The 26,093-nt window shown below is 39.2% G+C and overlaps 2 protein-coding genes across 3 annotated transcripts in view; one reads left to right on the top strand and one right to left on the bottom strand.

Annotated features, from left to right (window-relative positions):
* Positions 1-2,483: 2,483 nt before the first annotated feature.
* The window catches only part of LOC119546925, a 33,571-nt gene continuing 9,961 nt past the window's right edge, over positions 2,484-26,093 (bottom strand). The window contains exons 2-5 of one of the 2 annotated variants that reach the window (XM_037853558.1): positions 13,524-14,027; positions 9,728-10,068; positions 8,617-9,103; positions 2,484-6,576 (exon numbers count right to left, since the gene is read on the bottom strand). In XM_037853558.1, the coding sequence (XP_037709486.1) occupies positions 4,397-6,576; positions 8,617-9,103; positions 9,728-10,068; positions 13,524-13,839 (3,324 nt within the window). In that variant the 5' untranslated portion in view covers positions 13,840-14,027 and the 3' untranslated portion in view covers positions 2,484-4,396. The remainder of the gene's footprint in view (positions 6,577-8,616; positions 9,104-9,727; positions 10,069-13,523; positions 14,028-26,093) is intronic. The other variant, XM_037853559.1, reaches the window with a different exon arrangement.
* LOC119546932 lies at positions 25,071-25,782 on the top strand. Its single transcript, XM_037853569.1, has 2 exons — positions 25,071-25,451; positions 25,627-25,782. Exons 1-2 carry the CDS (start codon positions 25,071-25,073, stop codon positions 25,780-25,782), a joined length of 537 nt encoding a protein of 178 aa, XP_037709497.1.

Raw genomic sequence — 26,093 nt, 5'->3', positions numbered from 1 at the left:
AAGAAACCATTTTGTGAACTTATTGAAAGGTTGATTTGGTAGGTAACATTATAAGGTTAATTACTGAAGAAGTTCCTCGCAAGAAAGTTTTCTGCATATGTATATTACTTTAAACCTTAAAACATACTAGAATTGCATACTGGACAATCCCCATATACTCGTATCTCTCTGTTTTTGGCCGATATTTGAACAATTGGAATTTACTTGTTACCTAGTATTTTAATTTTTGGCCGTTACTAAAATTTAAAAGATAACAATTGCAGCACAGGGGGTTTCGTTTCAAAATTCTACATTCATCTTACCTCTGGTTTACAAAATCACAGCTAGATGTCGCTGGTATAAATCGCGTATAATGTACACTTTAACGTAAAATAGATGTAGAATGTAAAATAAAAGTGAAAATCCTGAACCCAAACCTGCAAGGCGATAGGAGATACTATGCGGAAAAGGTCGGAAGCCACACTTCCTAGAAGCCGTTAGTCAGGTTTTGAATAGGTATCCTTTAAAGTTTAGCCATGGACCTAATTTTAACCCATTGATTGTACCTACTTTGCGTTAATAGTAGCAAGGTTTACTTTACTGTTCGGAAACACAGCTCAACAAAACCTAGAAGAAACATTGATCATGAAATGGTGCCTTCATACTACACCCCTCCAAGGACGAGAAAATTCCAAGTTTCCTTAATAAATTATAAATATCATAGGATACATAAGAAAACCATCTCTCCAAGTAAAATTCCTTTAAAAATTTGAAAAGATATTTTAGTTTATTTCACTTGTATGGGTTTAAACATGTTTTCCAAAGGGATTCTTGTGTGTTTGTAATTTCTTTTTATCTAGGTAAATATAAGTACAACGTGAAATATAAATTTGTATGCTAGACTTGATTGGGTGGCCTCAGTTAGAGTTATCTGTTGAAGTGAGCTGCCTTTGCTGAGGTCACTAAGCTGCTGTTAAGCAGTGACATCCGTTTACATCTCGTACATTTTCCATGGTCAGCGCTTAGAAAAAGATCTACTATAACAATAATATCGTATCAGTTTTCCTTATATGTGTGTGTTTCTTCTGTGTGTGTGTTCGTGTACCCATTACCAAAAACATTTCATTAGAATTCAATTCGTTTCAATTTAGTTCTCATCTTATCAATTCAGTCATGCCAAGCTCCAGAGCAGGGCTCTTCTAAAATATCGATCAGCGCTCAGTTCCAAAAATCATCATCTTTTTTCGTGAATACCTAAAGTCGGGTCTTTGTTTCATTGTTGAGGATCTAAAAGTGCTACACGGTTATATTTTGTTCAAATTTATGAATACATATTTTAAATACTTGTTTATCTATATTTGCTGCTGTGTGGGCTCTACTACTGTTTGACATTGAGTTTCTAATTGATTAATCGTGTGTGAATTTCTAGGGATTAACATAGACACCAAAAACATGATTACTTATAGTTGGCTTTTTTCGCTTCTCCATTTTTTAATAGATTAAATTCTTATTGAAATTTGTATTGCTTCTCTATAAGCTGCAATAAAGTATATCAAAGGCCTGTTCGGGCGGCATTCTGGGGGCTTGAGTTCCCTCCCCTTTCAGTGCAATCTTTTGTCCGTTCTTCCTTTCCGTAAAATTCCTGATAATGCTTGATTTCTATAACATTCTCGTTTTGTATCCGTGTTAGTCGTGGCTATACTTTAAGCTGCTTAAAATAAATATAATATGAGACATCCATTATGTTGTTTCGCGATTAATAAAACATCCGTTTAAAATGCCCTTTGCGCATATCTGATAGATATTTTGCCTGTGCTGCTCTAAAAAAAATTTAAAACTGACCTCTAATTATACTTCACATTAGTTTCTGTTTTAGATTTTTATCACACCAATTTATATGCTGGCGGGTTGTTACTCGTTAAGTAATTGTTATCCTTATCAGTTATCTGCTAACACAGATGATACATCTATTTATAACACAAAGCTGATCTTGAAGAGGGCAAAACAGATTGAGTGCGTTGTCAACGCTCACTTTCAACATTTTATCACCCTTGCGCTTCAGCGAAGCCTGTCTTACATGTCTACCAACTATGAAATGCAAAGTAACCGCCACTGAGTACTCTTAGTACACATTTTACGCATAATATGCCTGGGGCCGGGTTACGCCTCGTTCCTATTTATGTACAAAACACCGATATTTCAGATAGCAAGTACCCTCGTTACTTAGCTACTATCACACACACTGACTGAACTTGTTGCTGCCGCATTGTTGCTGTGTCAGAGAGGTTTTACAACTAGTATCATAGCTATTTTGTGAGTATTGCTTCATTTTTATACAGGGTTTTTGGTTACTCTAGGCTTTTTCCTTACAATATTTATTGAATTATTTCCACCTTGATATTTTGCCGTCTTGGGTAGAAATTAAGAGTAGGTTTTAGTTTCAAATCTGAAATTGTCACTGTATTGATTGTGGTAGCAAACGAAATAAAATAAAAAATCATAAGTTCTTGCTAAGTATTTATTTATGTAGTACCCAATTGAAAGTGTATATATTGAAGAATCCTCCGGGCCATTCCGAAGTCATTCATTACACAAGTAAAAGTTCGGCATGTCTCCATTTTAAAACGGCTTCATATTTGCTTTCAAATTAAGACTAGAAACTGGACCTTATTGTCTAAACTCTACTTTGATACTGCACTTCTATATGGCGCGATAAAGTTGCTTATTAATAGATCAAATATGTGTTTGTATGAAAAGTTATCTGACGGCCTGCCTGCAACATGTTTATTTACAGGCATCGAACGAAGCGGACAAGCGGACCCATTAAAATATGTACATTGTTATTTGGACATGCCCGCACTTTGATGTAATCGTTTTGTTTGATCAACTTAGAATTGTTGGGTGGGTACAAACAAGTGAACCCAACAAAACCAAGTTAATGGGTTTCCAAAAAAGAACGACAAAATACGAGAGATCGTGTAAAAGTTTGGCATTTCGCCCTAAAAGTTTATGCTATTTTACAAATATACAATATATGCATATGTAGATGTATATCGCTTATGATTTGATTTGACTTGTTGATTGCCTACGAGCTAATAATACCTTAGGTTTGCACTAAGATTTCCGTATCGTATGTATGTAAGTATATATGTATAAGTATATCTATATATAAGTAATGTATACAATTGTATAATATTGCAATTTCCAAATGTTCAGTTTCAATATGATGTTCTTTTGTATGGTTTAGGGCTTGGGGTGTTTAATGGGTTGAGGGTAGTGGACTGGTGGATCAATGGAGCCACCCATATATAGATTAGAATACAAAATTGCTTGTCTTCACTTGGTTAATAATAATATTACAATTTTTGTTGTCATTTCAAGGGGGTTTTTCGTCGTCCACAGCGACGTCTCATTTACAAATTTGATCCCTATGCTAATATTACTCGCTACAAATATATGTGTAATTTATATGTTACGATAGAGATTTTTCTTTACTTTTTGTTTAGGTGTTTGTTAACCCAGATTCAAATGTTGTTTGAATTCACAATACATAATTCGTTTCGTGTGCTTGCTTACCGAAACATATCGCAAACTAAGATACTTTTTATACTTGTGTTTTTTTTTGTGCATCAGCGCCATTTGACTTGCATTAATTTGTGTTTAAACGATTCAGTATTACTCCAAGCTCCTTTAAGCTATGGTCAAAAGGCAGACAGGGAAAAGTAATTTCTTTAAATTGGTAACCATACCTTACATCGTAAACAAATTAAAAAATAAATTCATTTGATTTTGTGGTTGAATTCTCTAAGAACGTTATCCAAAACGTTTTACAGATCTTAAATAAACCTTGCAGATAGTTTTATTCAATTAATCTGATTAAAAAGTTTTCTTATCCTAGTCTTGTACTCGAAAAATTATCGTTGACTATATTATAATTCTTGAAATAGTAAAACAAGAGATTTTATTCATAAAAATGTTTAAGCATATGAAGAGGAATCTAGCTCTGTAATTCACATAATCAAAAGTACTATAAAGTGTATTACTGAGATATACAAAAAGAACAAAATATAGAAAATATTTTCCTTTTTGAAAATTAAGCTTATTTTGCAAGTGCGAATGTACAGAACACATATTATTCACAGATAGTACTTTAACATAATTATATCAAACAAATTTTAGATCATTTTTAAATATTTTAAGATATAAGATCAGTGTAATCAGATACTTTTTATTGAGATTAAGGGAGAAAATTATTTCCATTGAAGAAATGATTAATTTCTTTCGAGTACAAGACAATAAGATGGCCTTGAGTTGAATCAGGCGTGGACTTTCCCTTTTGCGTGCCCCTTGGCCATAGGCGTCTTTAAAACAGGCCCTTGGCGCCGGCAAACTTACGTCGCCGGAATCACATGAGTCATCATTTGAGCGTATTGTAAATGTTATCCTCTCCGGCCAACTCCACGGTGGTAATGTGGGCAGCATGTCTCTCGCCCAGCGGTTCCTCCCCCAGGTACACGGTGTGGTAACTGATGGCGCTGCTCTTGACCGCCGTCGTTGCTCCATTCACCTCGATGCGACTGACGGACTGTGGTCCATTGACCGAATACTTGAGCGACGCGTAATCCCCATCATCGTCCGGCATATGGGTTAGCTGAGTGGTGCCCGAAAAAGTGTCCAAGGTATGCGAGGGACAGATCTCCGCGTATATGTTCTCCTTTGTGTAGTCCACGGCCGGAACTGGTCTGTTGGCAGCCTCCGATCGTAGACAGCCCTCGCCGGAAATTACCAGCGAGTCACGCACACTCGAATACGGAAGATCATCCTCCACCAATGAGGCGGGAGAAATCGCCAAATGGTTGAGTCCTCCTCCCAACAGGCAAACTCCACCAGCTGCCCTTCTTCCTGTGACCGGTTCCCTTGCCATAGATTGTTGCTGCGCCTTCAGCAGCATCAGATGATGCTTTTCCTTCTCCGCCTCGTGGAGTTGCAACTTTTGCGGCAACGAAAAGTGGCGCAACTGGTGCAAGCTCGACGATGACTTGCTGTACTGCCTGGTCTTCACATGAAACTCGTTGTAGAGCTTCTCTGTGATGAAGGACTGCGGCGGTGGTGTCTGGTTCTCCACATCCTCCAGCTCGGTACCCGCCTCGCTGATGGCATCGCTATGGTTGTGGCTGGCCAGCAGGTCGGGACGAGGCTTGCACTGGCCATTTAGCAGCTCAATATCTTGCAGGGACATCGACTTCTGCAACATCGTATCCAGCGATTTGGGCTCCATAGTGGTCAGCATAGTGGTCTCAGTGTCAGAGGCTGCTGTGCTGTTCAGGGAAATGCCGTCCTGTTCGGGTTGCTCGGGATCCGAGCCGAAACGCTCCTGCAAAAGCTTAGACATATCCGTATAGCGCTCCATGCTCATTCGCTTGGCCTGCTCATCGAGATCCAATTCAGATTGCTGCTTTTCTAGCTGTGGCTGCTGCTGTTGAGGATTGTGCCTGCCAAACCACTTCTTCTTGGTGGACTGGAACACCCGCATGCGTTCGGAGATGCGATTCAAACTGGATTCCGACTGAGCTGCAGCAGTGGCCGCCGCCTCCTTGGCCTCCAGGTTCTCTAGATCGGATTTGCTGAGGAAGATAATCGAATCCTCTTTCTCGTGCGCTGCTGCCATGGTGCTCTTTTCGCGTCTAAGGATCTTTGGAAAATGCAATGGCTTCAGGATTCGAAGACCCTCTCGATTCTTGCTTCCCGAACGTTCCGATCGCTGAATCAACTCAATCTCGACCAACTTCAGGAACGGATCGCAGTTAAATTGACAGAACTTTAGCATATTCTGCACATTGGTGTTGGCAAGCATTCGCTGCTCGGAGTCAAAGCCCAGATAACTCTTAACCAGCTGCATATCCCGACTGGGATAGAACTTTCTCAGCTGCAGGGGCGTCTGGGTGTCCAAGTCCTCAATGGAACAGCCCACGACCACATCCTCCTTGGTCACCTGACTAATGCACAGCTGCTCTGGGATGTCGGGACCACCAGGACCTGAGATATAGCGCAGTGTCAACGGCAACTGCTTGGCCGCAGTCACCAAAGCACCCAAACGATGCACACACTCCGGATTCAGCTTACGCTGGGCATCGCCTAATTTCTGAAGTAGCTGGGGAATTCCCGGCTCGATCTCGTAGAACTTGCCCTTGGTGGACAGTGGAACGTACATCACCTGCCTGTTCTCATTAAGCAATTGGGCGTACCGGTTCTTTTCCTTCTCGCGGCCCATGTAGCCACTGCCATGGGACTTGGACGCATTTCCGTTGCCATGCTGCGACATATTGGCCTGCTCCTGTTTGCCATCCTCGAAGACGGCCAAAAGACGGAACACCTGACCTCCCCTTGCCGTCGTTTTCACATATTGTGGACGTCCCTTAATTATAGGCAGACAGCCCTCGTGCGTTGGACTACTTGTACTGTTGGGCGAGGATTCAGTGAACGCCGGCATGTTGTCCACCGAGGCAAACTTGTAGACCCGTTCCCGAACCAGCTGTATCAGGGATCCGTACTGCGTGGCCGTGGGTAGACCCTTCTCGCTCACTAGCGAAAAGTAACCTGCGGTAGATGAAATTGTAACATGAGTTAAAGTAATCGAAAAACAAACGGCCTTTAATTTAATTCCAGCCCTTATAGTCAAATAAAAGTTCGTTTTATTTATTTATCTATTTGCTAGTAATGATTCTTCAGAGATTGTTTCAAACTGAAATATTATTGACTGCAAATTTATTTGGGTTTGCATTTTAAAGTCAGTTAAAGTGAATAATTTAAAATTCATTTGATTTTGAAATCTCTTTGAACACGACAGATATTTAGGTTTTGGCCACCGAACAAGTCTGTTTACTGTCTAAAATATTAAAGCAATTTTTCCGACAGCTGACAGCTCTGCACTGAGTATAGTACACGATTTGCAATCCAAAAATGAGTACAATAAAAACAAAACAAATAACGTGACGTACGGCTGGCCATATAGCATCGGAAAATTTGTATATATACCATAAAGTGGAGCCGTTTTTTAATGACTACGTACATTAGATACATTTAAAATTGAAACGAAAGAGGGAAATTTATACCAGCCCGATATGAAAGGGCTAAATACAGAAGAAAAAATAATTGAATGCAATTAAAAGTAACATGTATCAAAGAGTCTATTAATCATTCCAATTAGTTTTATTCGCGCCACTGAGTTCAAATTATAGAAATACAAAAAACAAGTTGATGGTACAGAGACTAATGCAATCAATGTCGAGAGCAATTGAATCAACACAAGTAAAATGCAATATGGGGACGTGCAAATTGAATCACTCCAATTTGCCATCAATTTTTTTTCCGGACATTGCAGGCCTAATGAATAAAATGATAATACCCAGCGTCAGTGAGTCTATAAATTGGCAGATTGCATAATATTTGCACACATCGGTTTACTTTGCGCCTCGCCAAACGGCTGTGAAAAGTCACATGGCGTAGCGAGTTGAAACAATGGCTGACCGCAGTTGGGGGGATCAGGAAGTGGGTGGCGGTGGCGGTGGCGGTGGTGCTGGTGGGCCACCGAAGAAGTCACCGCTGACTGACTGACTGGGCCAAAAAACACCAGCACTGGAACCCCGCATAGAGCCCCATTGCATAACGCCTGATGAGCAATAGTTGCGATTACTTTTCATTGTTGAACTGTGACTGTGTCACGCAAATCGCAAATCGCAAAAAGGAAAAAAAGAATGTAGAGGAGTGCGGGATACATGTGTATGGATTGTGTACTTAGTAACCTCGCACTGGAAGATCACAGTTCGCTTGGCTGACTCACTAAGTGAGTTAGTAACGACTGGACCGTGTAATCAGGCACAAGTAAGCATCTAAATGCATTCGTCATGAGAACACTAAACTGTGCCTTCAAAGAGCCCCGTCTGGATTATGTAAATAGGCATACGACTATAATCTGCCATATTCGTGCCGAATCAGTCACAGGGTTTTTTTTTAAATCATTCGGTTATGCCCTTAGCTACTGCCAATCAGCGCATCAATCGGTGGGTCATTGAAGTTAATTTACTGTGAGCGATAAATTAACCTCCCTCAATGGAATGACGACTTGCTAGGGGCCGCCCCTAGTCAGAGCCAACTTGTAATTGGCATTAGCCGCTACACTAAGGCCAGTTGTAGATTTTCATAGGGGAAAAAATTCTTCTCCCACTCAGCTTTGAAAAATGGATCTTTAATTATTTGAAACTAATTACTTCTCTTAATAAATATAGCAGGTAATTAAACAGCATTCCTATTAAAACTATTAGACCAGATAAAATCAGGTTATTGATGGTTCCAATTTAACTAAATCTCTTTGTAATTAATTTATTATTATAAAATACTAATTTATTCATAAAATCCTTTCACGTACCGGATGTAATTCTATTTGCTTATTGATTTTAGCTTATTATTTGCTCATATAAATAACAAAACAATTCTGTTTTAAAATGGCATTTATAGAAAATTGTTTGCTTTTTACTTTAAATTACCATAAAGTTGTATCAATTTTCTAAAATTCTTTGCTGTAAATTCTCAACGCATTGGTGTTGCAACATAATTAAATCATCAATTTCCAAAACTCACCCGGAAACTCCTGTGGAATGAGCACAGTCTTTTTGCGCTGCGAAGCCTGAGTCTTGGCATTGTGTCCATGGTAGATATTGCGCTGTCGCACCAGCCTGTAGAGCAGAAAAAGCTCATCGTGGCCGGGAGGGGAGCCGCCATGGCTGCTGTGGCGACTGTTGTTGATTTGGTGACCAGAACCAGAACCCGAACCAGAGCTTGGACCAGGACCAGGACCAGAGCCAGTTCCGTTTCCGGTGCCGCTTCCTCCGCTGGACGATGAATGGGTGCCGGTGCCGGTGTCAATGTTGCCACTAGAAATGTTTCCACCACCACCAGCCGGATTCGCTCCCGTCGAGGAGCTGCTCGATGCCGCCGTGGAGGAGCCGTGCGATGAGCTGGACTGCAGCGTTTCGTTGGAGCTCTTGCTCGCATGCAGGATGCGGACGACACGGGGCAGGGAGTTCCGCTCGAGAAACACATCGGCGGGCAGGGCTTCTTGCTGCGACTGGAAGACAATTGGATTGTTAGTTATCAATTTTATCTTTAAATTTATTAAGGAAAAAATGTCGAATCTTATCGCAAAATTCGGATCATTTTAAACCTTTTGATGATTATTCATTTATTTAAATTAAATGTTTTAGGAAAATCAAACAATTAAAAAACCGAAGACTGAAATTATAACTGTTTCTAAGCAATAAGTTAAATTGCCATGAAATTAATAGCCTTAATAAAGTCTCTTGAGGTTTTGTGGCAACGGCAGATTTTTCGCGAGATTAGAAAACCGATTGACGTCATAAGCTGTACACTCTACGAAATTTATTATTATGTATTATATTTAATACGTTTTAAAACTATTAAATGAGTATTTTACTATGTATATTACACGTTTTCTAGGATGAAGTACTTGATAGGCTGGCATAGCAGCAAGTATTTAATGATATTTTAGATTTTAAAATACCATAAAGATATTAAAATACAGTATTAAGAAAAATAAATTATTACAAAATATATATTTTGGGTTATTTTAAATATTTCTAAGAATTTTTCTTGGGGAATTCAAAATTTACAATCCTTACTTTCAAAGATAAATAATTTTTCTCGGTGCCCCTTAGTGTAAATTTATTCTTACCTCGCTGCTGCCCTTGGAGGCCTTGCTGTCCCCGGTGGAGTAGTCGCCGCTGCCATTGATCCCGCCACAGAATCCGGAATAGCCGCCGCCCGCTCCGCCCGCCATTCCAGATCCCGCTCCCCCTCCCAAGCCGTAGGTGCTGTTGTTGGCGCTGCCACGCAGGCGTCGCGCCAACCGCTGGTTCAACTCGATCTCATTGCGACGGGCCAGGCGGGCGTTCTCGAAATCCGCCACCGAGAACATATTGGAGCTGGTGTCGTGGGAGTTGAAGCGCCGCAGCTTGGGCTTGCGCGCCCCGGCCGCCAAATGGTGGCCGTGATGGGCGCCAACTGCTGCTCCACCTGCAAAAGAAAAAATGAGGAAAAATTAAGGTATGAATCGCAACGAGGGGGAGTTGAAGTAGTGGCACATTGTGCATCGGTGAGGCAGGCAGTGAGGTAATCGCATAAATATAAATGCACATGTGAGTGTCTAATTGCCACCCGTTGTCTGCAGTGGGAAAAACCCACACACCGTCGTATCAACTTCCACATCTACAGGGGCACAGCTCTCTGTGGTGTATGGTGTATGGTGTATATTTCCCAAGCGAATTTCAGTTGGCGTGACGCAACGAAAAGGCAAGTGGTTCAAAACTGTTGCTAAGCGCAGCTAATTTTCAGTCAACGGTCAACGAGACGATGACACACAGTGGGCAATATATCGCCACCAAGCGGAACCGCAAAATTAACAAGAATTTTCGCAATAGAAGACCGAGTGTCGAGAGATCTTGCGCTGAATTTTAAGTGGGGAAATCGAACTTTTTTTTGTTCAAGACAGCCATTTATAGACCGAAATAACTTAAAAGCACTGAATAGCTGAATAGCTGAATAGCACCTGTACACAACATTCTTGCTTTCGACTTTGTAACACAACGTTTCAAGGCTAAATATAAAATAAGTTGACAATCTCAAGCAGGGAAACCTATAGACATTTAGAGAAAATCTTTCATTTGTCTATTAAAATGTCATGCAAATACTAGCCACGATTGTTTATTTTCCATAGTAGCTTAAGTTTATGATTTATTTGCACTCGATTCCATAATTCAAAGTTTACTAATCGGTGTATATTTGCTTGTTATAACAACGTCTGGGCAAACAAATTTGTCACTAACAAGACTTTATTTGCAATACAAATATATTGACTATCAGCTAATTGATACTCAATTTTTGCTATTGACGTATTCCCATGGGTCATTAATACAACTGCATAGCTTGTTTGGTTTATGACAAGTTTGACAATATGAAAAGGAATTATTTTAAGGTTGCTTCCGAAAGATGTCGTTATCGAAATCAATTCCGGGGGTCAACGTTCTATTGTAGGCTATTAGCAAATGCATTTCATTATCGATTAGGTCACGTCATTCCTTAATTCCGGTTTTTTGATTATATTTTTTAAAGAACTTTTTGCGTTGTTATATGCGATTGCGCAGAAACAAATTATTTTCGATTATCGTACGGTTTGGTATTGCACTCGAGTAAACATTGCGGAAGAACCCCCAAAACTTCGAAGCTATGAGGTCTATGACTTGACACTTTTAAGGTCGAATGCTATTTTGGGCTCGAAAGATCGGATAGGATCGGATATCGAGGCATTAATAAAAAAAAGAGTCAACAACTGGAAGCGATTAACGACGAACAGCTACGCAGAAAACACAGGAAAAGATAACACCCCCATGGGCAAAACATATTATTTTCGTTATCGGACCGACATCGAAAAAAGCAATTGTCTGTCGCCCCAAACAATGAGCATGAAATCACTTAGCCGTTTTTTTTTTTGCCTTTTTTTTTTGAGAAATGTCTAAGTGAACGAGTGAACCTCAAGCGGTGCAATTAAAAAGAGATATCGCGATTTTTGATTGCTCATTGTTCGATTGGTGCCCATGGTGCGATTTGGATCCGCTGCTACTACCGCTGATTGGTGGTCGACGGGGCATTACTCACTTTAATTGCGCACATTTGGCTTAATTTTTCGCCCCACACACCACGGCACACATTTAATAAATGCAGGCGAGGGCAAAAATCGCAGCATAACACCGGGAAGGGGCTAAAACGTTTTGTGAAATTGCTCTTATCTTTTGTGAAATATCAATTGTAGAGTCCGCGAGTGAGCGAGACAGCGAGTGGTAGAGTGGGGGAGTGGGAGCGAGAGGGAGCGAGTGGGTGAGGGGGTGTGTCATCGTCACGTTTCGTGTGAAATTATGCGAAGCGACGCGCGCGCCTTGGAAAAAAAAAGAAATACACCATAGAAGCAACACAATCAGCAGTTAACAAAAAATAAGGAAAAGCTTTCTTCTGGTAACGAGGCGTACAATACCCTTCCCAGTACTCCCATTTAAACCTTTTCACTTATAATAAGTTCCTAAATGTAAATTAGATTATGGTTAAAGCTGTCTATCCTGAATTACCTTAAGCGCATATGGGTTTAGACACAAATTATTAACACTCGATCAACAAATTAAGATGTGAAAACATTACAAGACTTGTTCCCTTCTTTTCATCTTTTTTCCAATCAATAAACGACTATATATTGCTTTACTTCAGGAACCTTTAATTGTTACACCAAAGAAAATGTTTTATATATTCAACCCCATTAGAATTATCACTAAAACTATTAATTATTCAGAGTGACGATTGTTCTTCCATCCTAACTAGCTGATCATAAAAATAGCACATGTTTCGGTTTTCACTTTCGAATTTTTGTTGCTTCGATTTGCACAAAAATAAATATTTATACGCTTTGGATTTGCTTTTCCTAAAGCTAAGTACAGTAGCGTTTCTATAAGTCGGATCATTAAAAAGCCAATCAATTTGAATTTATGGAAACTTCGAAAAATATAATGCCTTGGGTTTCCATAGAAATCTCTTCATATTAAAGAACATAAACATTTGGCTGTTTCATTTATAGAAGACACACTGTATATGCAAACTTGGCTCATTTATTACATGTCATAAAAATCTATAACGGCGAAATTTTTATGAAATATGACGCAGGAAATGCACTCATTAAGAAAAATTGAGAACTTTATTACTTGATTTTTTTTAAAAAAGAAAGTCTCTTAACGAAAGAATGAGGTTGCATTATTAGGATTAATGCGTTTTTAAAAACACTTTGAGTTATTTACTTTTTTACAGCAGCAAACGTATGGTCTAAATTACCATACGATATTGCAAAAATAGTAAGTACTTGACTACTTTACTTTACAGCTTTTAACTTGGAAAAGAAACTTTCGAAGAAAAAACTTTTTTTTGTTATAAATTACCATATTATGTGTGGGAATAGCAACTACTCTTTTACTCGACTTGTTTTTCATAAAAGAGGGTTTGAAACCCTAAAATATCAACTGAACTTAATTCAGACCTCTTCAGGATTATAACGTTTGTATAATGTTTCAGCTTTTAACTTGGAAAAGAAACTTTCAAAGAAAAAAACATTTTTTGCAGGGTTATAAATTACCATATTATGTGTGGGAATAGTAACTACTCTTTTACTTTTCATAAAAGTGGGTTTGAAACCCTAAAATATCAAAATTTAATTCAGTGCTCTTCAGGATTATAACTTTGTTATAATGTTGGTCTGAATTAGCATACCCCAAAAGCAGGGCATCCTAAAAAGCAAAGGCGACGTCATTGAGCAAACAATACCCTCTCCTTGCTCTCCCGCTCTCCTCTCGCTTACTTGGAGCGCGTGCCTTGTCTCCCGCTCCCGCTCCCGCCACCACCCCCTTTTCACACACACACACCGACCGCTCTGAGCTTACCGTTACATGCAGCTGCTGCTGCAGCTGCGACGCTGTTGCTGGGTGCGCCTCCTGCTGCTGCTGCTGCTGTTGCGGCCCCGCTGCCGCCCACTGTGCCTGCGCCTGCTCCTCCCACTGTTGAGCCAGGATTATTTGTGCCTGTTGTTGTTGTTGCCGTAGTGGGTGTGGATGCAGTTGTTGTTGTTGCTGCCACCGCCGCTGCGGCCGCCATGTGCGGACTGCTCTTCACAAGCCAATTGGCCAGGTGCCGCTGCCGCTCGAGCTCGATATTGCTGCGCTGCATTCCGATACCGGACAGCTTGAAGGTCTCGTTCATAATCGCAATCAATCAAACCGAAAAAAAAGAATGCGCCACTGCAACGAGCGACGCGTCGCCGCCGTCGAAACGAATAATCCAACGCTAAGCGTCTCGCGATGTCGATTTTCAGCGGCCAAATGAGCAGCGAGCAGCCGAGCAGCCGCCTTGTTGTCCAACTGCAGTAGCGCTCTCCGCGATCGTTGCTGCTGTAACGAGAGAGCCATGGCCAGAGAGAGAGAAAAGCGTGAGAGCGTGAGCGAGAGAGACGGGAGACGAGAGAGCGCAAAAGCGCGCACAGTGGGCAGCGTTTACATAAGCGAGCGGCGGCCAGCACAGTGGCCCCAATCTGACAGCTGGACACTCTCACAATTACCTGCCTGCCTCTGCCTTCTTTATAAATAATATTTACCAAGCTGCCCGATTTTGTTTGGCAAATATTCCTAAGTTATTATCCAGTACCTACTCCTTTATTGATTTTTGTTTGTGTCGTATATTATGGGGTAGTGTGCCAGTTCAGGGCTCTGAATCATTATTTCACAAGAACTCGTAAAAAAAGAAATATATATTTTTATCAAATGAGTCTGCTTAAATATGCATTTTAAAGTGACTAAGGCAAATGTTATTTTATTGATAACCCAACGTTGAACTTCACATTATTCTTAACACTAAACATGAAAATATTAACTTAAGTTTTTTTAAATTAAAAAGAATTTAAAAGGCAGTCCAGAATCTTAGCCATAATAAATATTTGCAAGCTAATTGCAAGAAAAAATGTGTTCTATTAGGCTAATGATCAATAGCAGAACCAACTGTGCAAACTTTTTTATAGAGTTCGTGTACCCCTACTCCCTACAATTGCGAAATGTGTAAAAAGATGTTGAGCTTTACAAAAAAAAAAATCTCCATCGCAATTGAGATGGTTGATGTGCGCGCTTGTGTGTGAGTGAGCTAGCTGTGCGTGTGTTGCGCATAAATTAAAATTGCGATGACGATGACGACGTTATCAGAAAAGTCAGCTCGCGCTCTACCTCTCTCGCTCTTTTGCCCGTTCGTTGGCTTGTTCAATGTCGCCGCACCTTTTCAGACGTCGACCGCCCACCGCCCACATCGCCACCCCCCGCCCATGCCCCAGCCCCACCCACCGCGCCTGCAAAGGCGTAGAAAGCAGAGCCAGTTCGTCTGGCACTGGCAAGCAAAAACAACAATCGCGCGTCATCTTCAAACGTTATGCGACAACGTAATCGGCGCGGTTGTTAGAAGAGTGAGCGAGAAGGAAAGGGGAGAAAGAGAGACGGGGCTAGAGAGCGGGTGGCACCTTTAACGCTCTCATGGCAGTCCGCTGATAATTCACTTAGGGAGTTCGGAAAATAAATCCCATAAAATTAATCTTTAAATCGATGTGATTTCACAAATGATTTTTTTCATTACCGCACTTAAAATATTTTTTCAGTGATGGGTAAATAATAAGTAAATCCAAGAAAATATACCCTGAGTATACGAAATATAATACATTTAAATAATTTTTGACCAGAAAAGCTAGATAATATATATGTATATGGTATATTTTTTTAGTCATGAGCTTTATTTTTTTTTAATTCACACAGTTCACCATGTTTTATTTATTCAACTTGTAGGGATAAATATGTTACCCCCTTGTTTTGAGATGTATTTATTTCCCTAAGTTCACTGAATTTATTGTAACCGGATATCAGATCCTTATTAATTTTAATAGAATCAATCGAAATCCCCCTAAAGCTCCGCCACTGTGCCCTCACACATAGCACTCATTGTTCATCACGTTTTCGGTTTTGGTTGGTATTTTGCTTTATTTGCCCGTTTTGTTTTCTTTTCGTTGCCTGGCACTTTTTATGTGCTTTCCCAGGAAAGAGTATCATAACTTTGTCATAATGTTGGCAAACCATTCGACCGGCGGATGAAAATGCCAGAAGGCAGCAAGCCAAAAAACCTTTGAAAAAAGTGTTGCAAAAGTTTGGGCATGTGATTCTACGTACACAGCAGAAAATTGTTCAAATTCATTCATATACAATGTATGTATAATATACATATAAAAAAACATAGTACTACAAAATGCGAATGCTTTAAGGTAAAGTAATTTCAAAGTATTTCAAAAAACTTTTTGTGTTGCAATGTATTTTTTTCTGTGTATTTATTTATGTACAATGTACATTGTACATATGTATTTAAGCTGGTATTTAGGGAAGCATGACGGGGCATAACAAACGATCTACAATGTATGATTTTTCGGGGTTGCTATGCCAAGCTTTTTCTATTGAAACTATCAAAATTAAGTTGAACGATCTGCAAAAATTCTGTACATATGTAAGCACATACAATACATATGCTTATATGTACAGCACATAAGTACTTATAGTCGGAAGCAGATGTGCATATGCTATAAAATAAAATGTGTGTGGACTCTTTTGTATCCGGGGTGCTCATTATGTTCCCCTCTTTTTAAACACTTGCGATCTTAAAATGTTGAGAGAATTGTCTAAGCATCAGCGGTGAAGAGTCCCTAATGATGTATTATATGTAACGATAAAATTCGTTTGGAAAATAGAGTATTCAGGCATCGCCTCTTGACGGGAGGTTGGATTCCAAATCGGAATAATTGCATGTTCATATAATATACTTTATATTTAACCTTGAATGCATCTTATCGACAAACTCAAACAAATGAATAATTGTCGTATAGAACTGATGTGTGTTACTATTTGTTTAAATAAGGAAATGTGGGGGTAAATGCACATTCACATGCATGTATGAATTCCAGTAAAACCTCATAACCCAATTAAACTAAATTTTTCAAGTATTTATTAGGAAAAATTCTGGTTTAAGCAGAATTCTTGATTATTTTTTCAATGAATTTTAAAAGTCATGAACTAGGAAAAACTTGAATATTTGTAATAAATTGATTGTTTCTTTGAACTGAAATTTACTATTGATCTTGAATATAACATCTGGAAGAGTCTTTATCTAAGTTTTACCAAAAAAAGAATATATATTTTTTTAAATTTTGAATTTGTCTTTAAAATAACCACTGCACTTATTGTATATTATTAATATATTATTATTTATTAAACAATTTGTAACAATTGACAGTTCATATTTTTATATGAAGGGGAGATTTAAAGGATGGACTCTGCTTAATCGCCTTGGGTATTTATCGATAACTACCTAGTAATCCAATGGCTTGTTGATTCAGGTGGTTGGAAAGCTTATTAGTATATCTTTGGTTGATTATTTTCATCTCTTCGTATGTTGTATGGATTGATATAATTTCCTTGGACAAAAAGAGAATGTAAGATTCGGTTTGAACTTTTATATTGACTCTAAGTTGGATCTTGTGGCCAGCGTTCGTTGGCTTTTGACAACTGGTTTGGGAGTTCAACTAATAAAAAATAATCGTAGGCAATTCGCGTCGTCCTAGCCGCCGCCTCAGGTGTTTCCCCAAGGGGTGAGGCGGTCGCTTGGCCCATTGTCTGCCCAGTTTTTGTATAATTCATTTCTATGCGTAGCTGTCGGCCTGTCAGCTGTCGCCGCTCTTTTGATGAATCACAGGCCTGCCCAACAGCAGACCCAGCTAAAAATACACGCACACTGAAAATGCAAAATTCATGGCCGTTCTCTGCTCCGTCGCATGGAATGCGGTGAAGGCGCTCCTCGTTGATAGCAAATGAGCAATCGCCGGTTTGGGTTAGCTGGGTTCGGTTAGCCTTATAGACTATGGGCGATGGAGCGACGTGCCCATAAGCCGCCACTGTTACGCAAATATTGGCAATTCATGCCCCCCCATCGACTCCACCTCCCCTTCCCGGGGTGACACTGCCGGACAGTTGGGTCAAAAGCTTGGGTTAACGTGGGTCAAAACTTTGTCTAAGCAACTGATGTGTTTGCTCGGGGTACATAACCGAACCATCTTATAATAGAAATTAACATGATCATTTTAAATCTTTATAAAATTAGAACTATTGTGCTAATTGAATCAAATGAAGTGAATCATTTTTAATCTTAACAGAGTTAATTATCAAGTATTCTTGAAATATTTAAGGAGCACAAACATTTAAATTGCTTGCTCAATGCCTGTAAATTTAGCGATTTAGATTTAATCAGAATTTCGGAAGATATTAAAAATTACATCATATTAAAAATTACATTACATCAGAATTTCTAAAATTCAAAGCACATATTTTATAGGGTGTGAGTAATAAAGCGATCTTTAAAAGCGAATGCGATTTGGTTTGCTTGGAGAGAAATACATATATTATTCTTTAACTGTTTTAAAGAAAGCCACAAATAACGTACATTATTTTATATGCAGGGCATGCAGCTACAGAATGCCATTAGTAAATTAAAAAGAATTCAATGCCTGTTGAAAAGGATATTTCAGTTACCTACATATTTGAACATCGTTTTTAATAGGCGTTCTAAAAGGAAAACCTTTATAGCAGCTGCATGTCACCCTGAAAAGTATTATAGCCAAAAGCCGACGTTCTTAAGACGTGGCTTAAATGGACTTACTGTCTGTAGTTTCGTCAATCGTCAGTCTTGGCAGCAGCCACAGAAACGAAGGTGAAATCCGGATGGGGGGGGGGGGGGGGGGGGGGGATACTTCAACCACCTGACCAGACCCGATGTTGCCGCACTCATGTGCAACTAATCGACGTGTGCTGGTTTATTGGTTTCAGCTTTGGGTCTCTGGTGCGGTGGCAATTACGCCGCTTCTGCATTTCGAATTTCGCATTCTGCATTTTGCATTTCGCATTTTGCATTCGATGATGTGGTCAGGGCTCAGCGAGGGGCTTTCAAAGTACATGGCCTAGCTTATGGCTACTATGGCTATATGGCTATGGCTATGCGGTTGCCCAGTGCCGTTAGCCAAGATGGTAGAGGGGCATGGCATTATCGGGGAGCACAGCATGTGGTCACCCGCTGGACTGAACTGGCACGAGAATATACAATGTGCTCTTAACTTTGCATGTTTATGGTGTATGTGTACCTACCTACTCTAAACGACGAACAATTATTTATCAAACAAGTGGCAAAGAGAATAACGATGAGCGAGAATCCGTGGTGGTGGGGCTGGGAAATGGATTTTCCTTGAACTACGAGTACCACTGAAATGATTATAGTGCTGGGAAGTTGGAGATGACGATTTCGTTTACTTTGACCATAATAATGATTACAAATGAGAACGGTACTGGCTGCAAGGAAGTGGAAGAACGAAATCAATTTGCAAAATGTGTCCCAAAGAGGAACTTGAGAAGCGACAATGGCAAATAAGAGGAAACCAAGTGTTGGTTGGGGCCATTAAAAGATTATTGGTAGACTACTCTTAAACCAGTGGCAACTGGATAATCAATAATTATTAGCCAATCTTAAGTCGGAAATACAGTTGCTGAATCTATTGTTCATTATTTTTCCATTTGGAAAAAACTAATAGTGGGTAAACTCGTTTATGAACAAAGAAAAGAGTGCATTGCAAAAATATATGGTGTGTTCTTATCTTTAAGTTTGCTGCCTCTGCATTGGTGTAGTTTTAACCGAAGAGTTATACTGAAAGAATACGGTGATATCATTTATTTATAGACATAACAAAGATATAAGAGTTGCGTTAGTTATTATAATACTATTATGTATTTTATTAAAACAATTATGTTATTAAAATATACATCACTAGCATAGTAAAAAATGTTAAACACCCCATTTTAAACTGTGTATACACGCATACGAATAAAATAAATAAATTTCTATGGGATCTTTAATCTTAGTAAAGCCCATTTTCTGAGTTGTCTTTTGGCCTCCCGAATAGATTGAGACCGTTTAAGTAATGCGCAAATTTACGGCTTGGCTGAGCAGCTGACTGCCTCCTGATATAAAAGCAGGGGAAATTCTTAGCAGTAACTATTCTCATTTCGCCTTATTTTCCCTTCGTCTTTTGTATTTTTGGGAGTTTTATGTTAATGCTTTATAGCCCCGGCCACGCCTCGCTTAAAGTTAAAGTTCGTTTCGGGGGTAAAGCCCCCGAACTTTTATGCGTCTGCGGTGGGATTCAGATGGGCGGTCGGTTAAGGCAGGGGCGTTGGGCGAGGGGCGGTAAAAGGGGTGGAACTTTTGGGGGGCGGCGCCACATCACCAGCTGCTGTTGGGCCACAGCTAACTGTGCTAACTGTTGGCTGATATCTGCCACTGCGATTTATTAACAGTTAGCCAAAAGCCTGGGTTCTGTGTGTACCTATAGGTATACCTATGTACCTACCTACGACTGCTACAATAATTGTAGTTCTTCTTCTCAGGGCCCTGCCATTATGGTTGTTGTTGCATTTGGGAGCTGGCCCAAAATTTATTGCCTGCAGCCACATGATGAATGATTCTGATAATAATATTTTGTTATTGCTTTTTTGCCTTGGTTAATTTTTTTTTTCTTCTTTTTTTGTTCTCTATTTTTGCTGTTGCAGCAAGTTTTAGCTGCGTTTTGTTGCCAAAAATTGAAGTCACCATGGAGCCACGGCCAAAAAGACCTTGCCACAAAAAGCTGTTAACTTTGGGGTATGTGGCGCTGCTCCGTGGAAGTTGCCCCCTGCTGTTGCGGCGGCCGCTAAAATAAAACATTCGGCCAACTGACGAAAACATAAACCAAAAGTAATAAACTAAAGGTTGTCATAAGAAAACTTAGACGGCGAACGGTCTTAAAGGAAAGCTCATTTGTCTTGAAGAAGTTTTTCGGCTTTGGCAGCGCTCGAGCTCCATGTACAACAATTTTTATACCCGTTACTCGTAGAGTAAAAGGGTATACTAGATTCGTCGGAAAGTATGTAACAGGCAGAAGGAAGCGTTTCCGACCCCATAAAGTATATATATTCTTGATCAGGATCACTAGCCGAGTCGATCTAGCCATGTGCCACGCCCACTTTAACGCCCACAAACCGCCTACAAACTTCAAAAAATCGTAAATATGAACGCGGATATCTCGGAAACTATCAAAGATAGAGTATTGGGATTTCAGATTTAGATTCCGTAGCCTTGTACGCAGCGCAAGTTTGTTATGCGAATATGCCACGCCTACTCTAACGCCCACAAGCTGCCCAAGCCTGTGGCGCCCACAATTTTTATGCTAGATTTAAAATTTTAACTGAAATGTATTGGTCTCGTCAATGCCTATCGATTGATCCAAAAAGAAATTTGCCACGCCTACCCTAACGCCCACAATGCTTAAATCTGTCTTCCGCCGGTAGGTGGCGCACTTAAATCTCGCTTTGCTGCTTGCATATCTCCATTTCCCTTTGGTCCCTTTAGCTGAGTAACGGGTATCTGATAGTCGAGGTACTCGACTATAGCGTTCTTCCTTGTTTTAACTGAATACACACCGAGGCCAAAATGTCAGATATAAGATAATGTAAGGATGCATTTAATTTTAAATCAATTTTGTTGCAAAGATAAAGAATGTGGGTTGCTTAAGCAAATGGTAAATTGATTTATTATATTCTTTTACATATATAACATTATTAAAGATGTTTTAGAAACAATACCAAGAATATATTAAGATAACAATAGTTACAACAAAGTAAATTTTTTTTAAGGATTTGTTTACCAAAATTAAGGTAAACGCAAAGTTCTTTTTCAGAAAGAGTGAGTACATGGATAGAATTCAGACAATACAGGGTTATTAAAAAAAAGGTCATTCTTTAAAGTTTCAAAGTTAAATCTAAAATATTGTGGAAAACTTAACTTTCCAACGACCTTGCCAAGACAATTTTATAAAATGATTTCCGCAGATTCAGAAGAGACATTTGTGCCGGGAAATGAAGACCATTGTGGTGGTCGGAAAACTAATCCCAAAACATAGGAAGGGAGTGTGATAGTAGACAAAAGACAGCATCAATGTCGACACGTTAAAGCTTCGCTCAGAGCAAGTGAGTGAATTTTTTGACAAATTTATGATGATGGAATTTTAAGTGATTTTTAACGAGTGTTTGCGGACACCTTGGGTTTTCGTGAACGGGGTGAGGCACCGAATATTCAGCTGCAAAGCACTCTCATCAACATCTGTAATGCTTGTTGTAGCTACATATTTAGTTGGCTAATAAATATTGCATTAAACTTGGTTAAATCAAGATGAAAATTTAAGATCTTAAAATACTTGCTGTCTTTAAACAAGAATAAGTTAAATGGCCAGAAAATTATCGGTAAATGTTAATAAATTTTATTCAGAAATTTGGGATTTTCTGCTTCTTCGACTGCTACCCCCTTTTGTTGGCAACTGCAGGCGGCCATTAGATGCGTAAATTGTTGATGCCAGCACCTGTGTATTCGACTGTTAAATTTATTGATTGCACCAATAGGCCCAAGCATCGGCAATGACGCAGATATTGGGTATGGAAACGGAGGACCAAAGGCCATTTTGGAGACCACAGAAATCGGAAAATCTAAAACGGATCTAGCATATTTAGGCGCGGTGGTTATATTTACTGTGCCCTGTGTGATGGGTAATATTTTTAGAACTAAAAATGGTCTATCATTAAAGTTACGCTTTAAATGCCTTTCTTTTAAAGCAAATACCATCGCCATTGCATTATAGAGCCATAATAATAAGACTAGTGGCAGTGCCTTGCCCATTTTACAAACCTAATATTATTTCTATGGCTAAAACATCAGGATTTCTACTTGGATTTCCGATGGCTCGTCTTTTGTGTGGGTTCCTTGGTGGGCGTACTCGTGCGTGTGATTGACAAGCATTCCCGATGAATTATTAATTATGTAATGCGAAACCAATCGACTGCAATTTGCATACGAAATGAGCCTCACACGCTCACAAAGACTAATTAAGGCCTGGCGCTGTGGTTTCAACAGTGCTCGGTTTGCAGCTGGTGCTATCATACATCCATATATACGGAGGCATGAATGAAAATTGCACAAATTTGCATAATATAATACACTTCGATATTTAAAATGCAACGCAACAATCTTTTTAGTTTGTTGCCAAGTACACGTTGGCCATTAGAAGTATTTTCCCTTGATGCCCCGCCCCAAGGAGCACGGATGGCTTGTGTTAATTGCACTCGGACAAATTGGTCACTTAGGGAAATTGGTATATGAAAATGGGAAAATTAGTTTGTTTTCTTCACCAGGAAAAATAACAGGTCATGGAAATCAAGCAGCTCAGCACGCATATTGAATCTAAAAGCTATTGATTTGTCATTTTAAGTGAAATGTAAGATATAATTGGACAAACAAATTACACGACTGTTAAATAAGTATAAATAATTCTGTCCTTTCAATCAACTATTTGAGATTTGGTGTTCTACTTTGTTTACTGAGTAAAGTTAAAATTATATAAGAAATGGGTACTGCAATGAATTGAACTACGATTCTCCCCAAAGAATTTACATTTAATTAAGATCATTTTTAATTGTGACTCTCTGGGTTTTATAAATTTCCAAACTGAGTGTCAAAATGGTTTTTCGTTGGTTGAATTGGACAAACAAATTACACGACTTTTAAACAAGTATAAATAATTCTGCTCTTTCAATCAACTTTTGAGATTTAGTGTTCTACTTTGTTTACTGAGTAACTTGCCAATGGCGTTATAAACAAGGGAATTTTAAATTATTTAAGAAATGGGCACTGCAATGAATTGAACTACGATTCTCCCCAAGGAATTTACATTTAATTAAGATCATTTTTAATTGTGGCTCCCTGGGTTTTATAAATTACCAAACTGAGTGTCAAAATGGTTTTTCGTTAGTTAAAAGAAACGTAAGCCTTTCTGTTGTGTCATGCAAAAACTTGCACACGTTTTCGATTGAGAGCCCTGAGACAGGAGTCCACAAAGCCAGAAAAAGGAGAAAAGTACAGAACACCCACACGCACTCCGCCAGGAACCATGGCAACCAGCTGGGATCCACAGGAGAGGCAACGCAGCAGAAAAAATAAAGATTGAAGCCCAGCAAATGTTTACATAATATGGACCGCAGCACCATCCGCAGACGAGTCGAGACTCTCCAGATCCCAGACGGTAGGTGTGATGTTTGAACTACACTCGACTGGGCCGCCTGCGTTGCCTTACTCTTACTCGTCTTTACTTTCCCCACACTTTCCCCCACTCCGCTGCGCTTTGCCTTTCTGTTTTACGGCCACTGTTTTTGCCTCGGCTGGCAGCCAAGCCAGGCAATCCAGCCCATCTGCATCCTTGTTGCCAGCCCCATCCTTGGATCCTTCCAGCTGCAGCTCGGCGGCGGCAGCGCTGGTGTTATTAACATTTCTGTTGACATCCTTGGGGTCGCGTTCTGAGCCCTGAACACGGAGAGATACGAAAAGGTGTACTCGACATGCCAATATTTAGTATTAAACTCTTCGGCCTACAAAGATCTAAGTTTTTCTATTAGAGAAATAAAAATGTTCCAGAAAATATTGATTTTTGGCGACTGCATATGACTGAATAAAAGATTTCAGAAATAGGTTTTATGAACTACTTCTTTCTTAACTAAAAGATTTAATAAAGTTCTACAAAGAAACCCTAAATGGTATCACATGTGCTACCAGGAACCTGCTTTAAATACTTGAGCTCAAAATCTTTAAATAAAATCCAGCAATCTAATAAGCGAGTGTTTTTAAAGTAAAACTATTTAACCATATTTGAAATAATAAAAAAAAAAAAACATCATTTTTCAAATAGTTTTAAAATTTACCTTAGAAGACTTAACATAATTAGATAGTAGTATATATTGTTATAAAAAATACTTTGTTTTCATCGTACCGCCTATTTTTACATAAAATGTAACCTGAAAAGTTTCATATCTCATTTAATACTGAGTAACATTTTCGTCGAGAAAATAAGGTTTCTCTTTCTTTTCCCCTTTTTTTGATTTCTTTCTTTTTTTACTCTTTTTATGTACTTAGCCGCCTTCTCAACTCAATCTTTCCATACGTGAAACATTTTCATTTTACTTTTGTGTGCAAGCATATAGTTTTTTTTTGCATTTCTGAAAGCGACTCAAAGACCCAAAAAGAACTAAGAAAAAAAACACATGGAAAAAATTATTTATGTGTATATGAATACGTATTGTTGACATATTGAGAGATTGCGGCAATTTAGACCAGACGACACCATTTAAAAAGCCATTAGGGCTTGCTCCGTCAGCTCATAATTACGAGCACAATGGAATCCCCCATTAGTAGTTGGTTCGTAGCCAGTCAGTAATCCAGGGGCCAAGTCAGCCGTCTTCCGAATGTCTTTCCGCAAGCTTAGCCTTCTCGTTTTCAGTTCGCTGATCAACTGCTTTTTTAGTGCTCACGTGGTGTTCGTGGATCGGTTCACGTTCATTGTCGATGATCACGACCTGTTCCTATCCCAAAGCGCTATTCTCGAACAGGAGTCGAATCGCAGTTATCTCTCGGGGCACATGATGATTAATCGGTTGGTCAATGATCTAACACTTGTTTCGTCAATGGACATTACGCGTCCTCCTCGACCGGAAATGCGGCTCTATTCTGTGAAATTGAACTTCTGCTCCGTCTTAAATAATGCTTATAAGAATGGGTTTATCAGAATGCTTTACAATAACTACGCGGAGTTTCTTAATACCAAACCCAAGTGCCCACTTAAGCCGGTAAGTTAAAATGAACTTAAATTTTATACACATTTTTTTAATTTTAGGGAACCTTGTTTCCAAATTATAGCATACTTTTTGGAACTTCTTTAAGTTAATCATCCTATTTTTAACATGGTCCTACATTTTCTGGTACTGGTAATTAAAAAGTAAATTTTCCATTCTTGTGTTCTAGAATTTCAATTACACCCTAACTAGAGCCTATGTCGACGAAGATATGTTACCAGATCTGCTTCCGGAGTGCACTTATCGCATGAAAATGTCTTTTCAGCAGAAATCAAAGCTATTCGCTCACATGCAAATTGATGGAAGATTGCTCACCAAACGTTAACACAATAATATCCTGATGTTCTTTTTTCAATTAAATAAAGAAGTTAAGAGTTTAATCCAAAAAGTAATTTTTGCAGTATGTGGAGCAGAGATTTTCTATTACCGATTTGGTTCGATGACTTTAATAATTACCGTCCAATTAAGCAAGCTTTAGAACCAACCAAAGTTTTTTTTTTTTTTTTTTTTAGTATAACAAATTTATTTATTTAACGTTGATCAGCCAACTTAATGGCTATAAAACGTTGTCTACGAAGAGGAAAAATTGACATGGAAACATAACCAAAGTGGTGTGCGAATTTAAAACTATGTTCA

Source organism: Drosophila subpulchrella, chromosome 2L (assembly GCF_014743375.2).
Source record: "Drosophila subpulchrella strain 33 F10 #4 breed RU33 chromosome 2L, RU_Dsub_v1.1 Primary Assembly, whole genome shotgun sequence".
Classification (NCBI taxonomy): Eukaryota; Metazoa; Arthropoda; class Insecta; order Diptera; family Drosophilidae; genus Drosophila; species Drosophila subpulchrella.
Note: the sequence above shows the minus strand (reverse complement) of the source record. Positions and strands in the feature narration are given on the sequence as shown.

Coding starts and splice junctions, on each gene's coding strand:
- LOC119546932 (XM_037853569.1), top strand. CDS start 25,071: ATGTCTTTCCGCAAGCTTAGCCTTCTCGTTTTCAGTTCGCTGATCAAC. Junction 25,452..25,626: donor CCAAGTGCCCACTTAAGCCG/GTAAGTTAAAAT, acceptor CTTGTGTTCTAG/AATTTCAATTACACCCTAAC.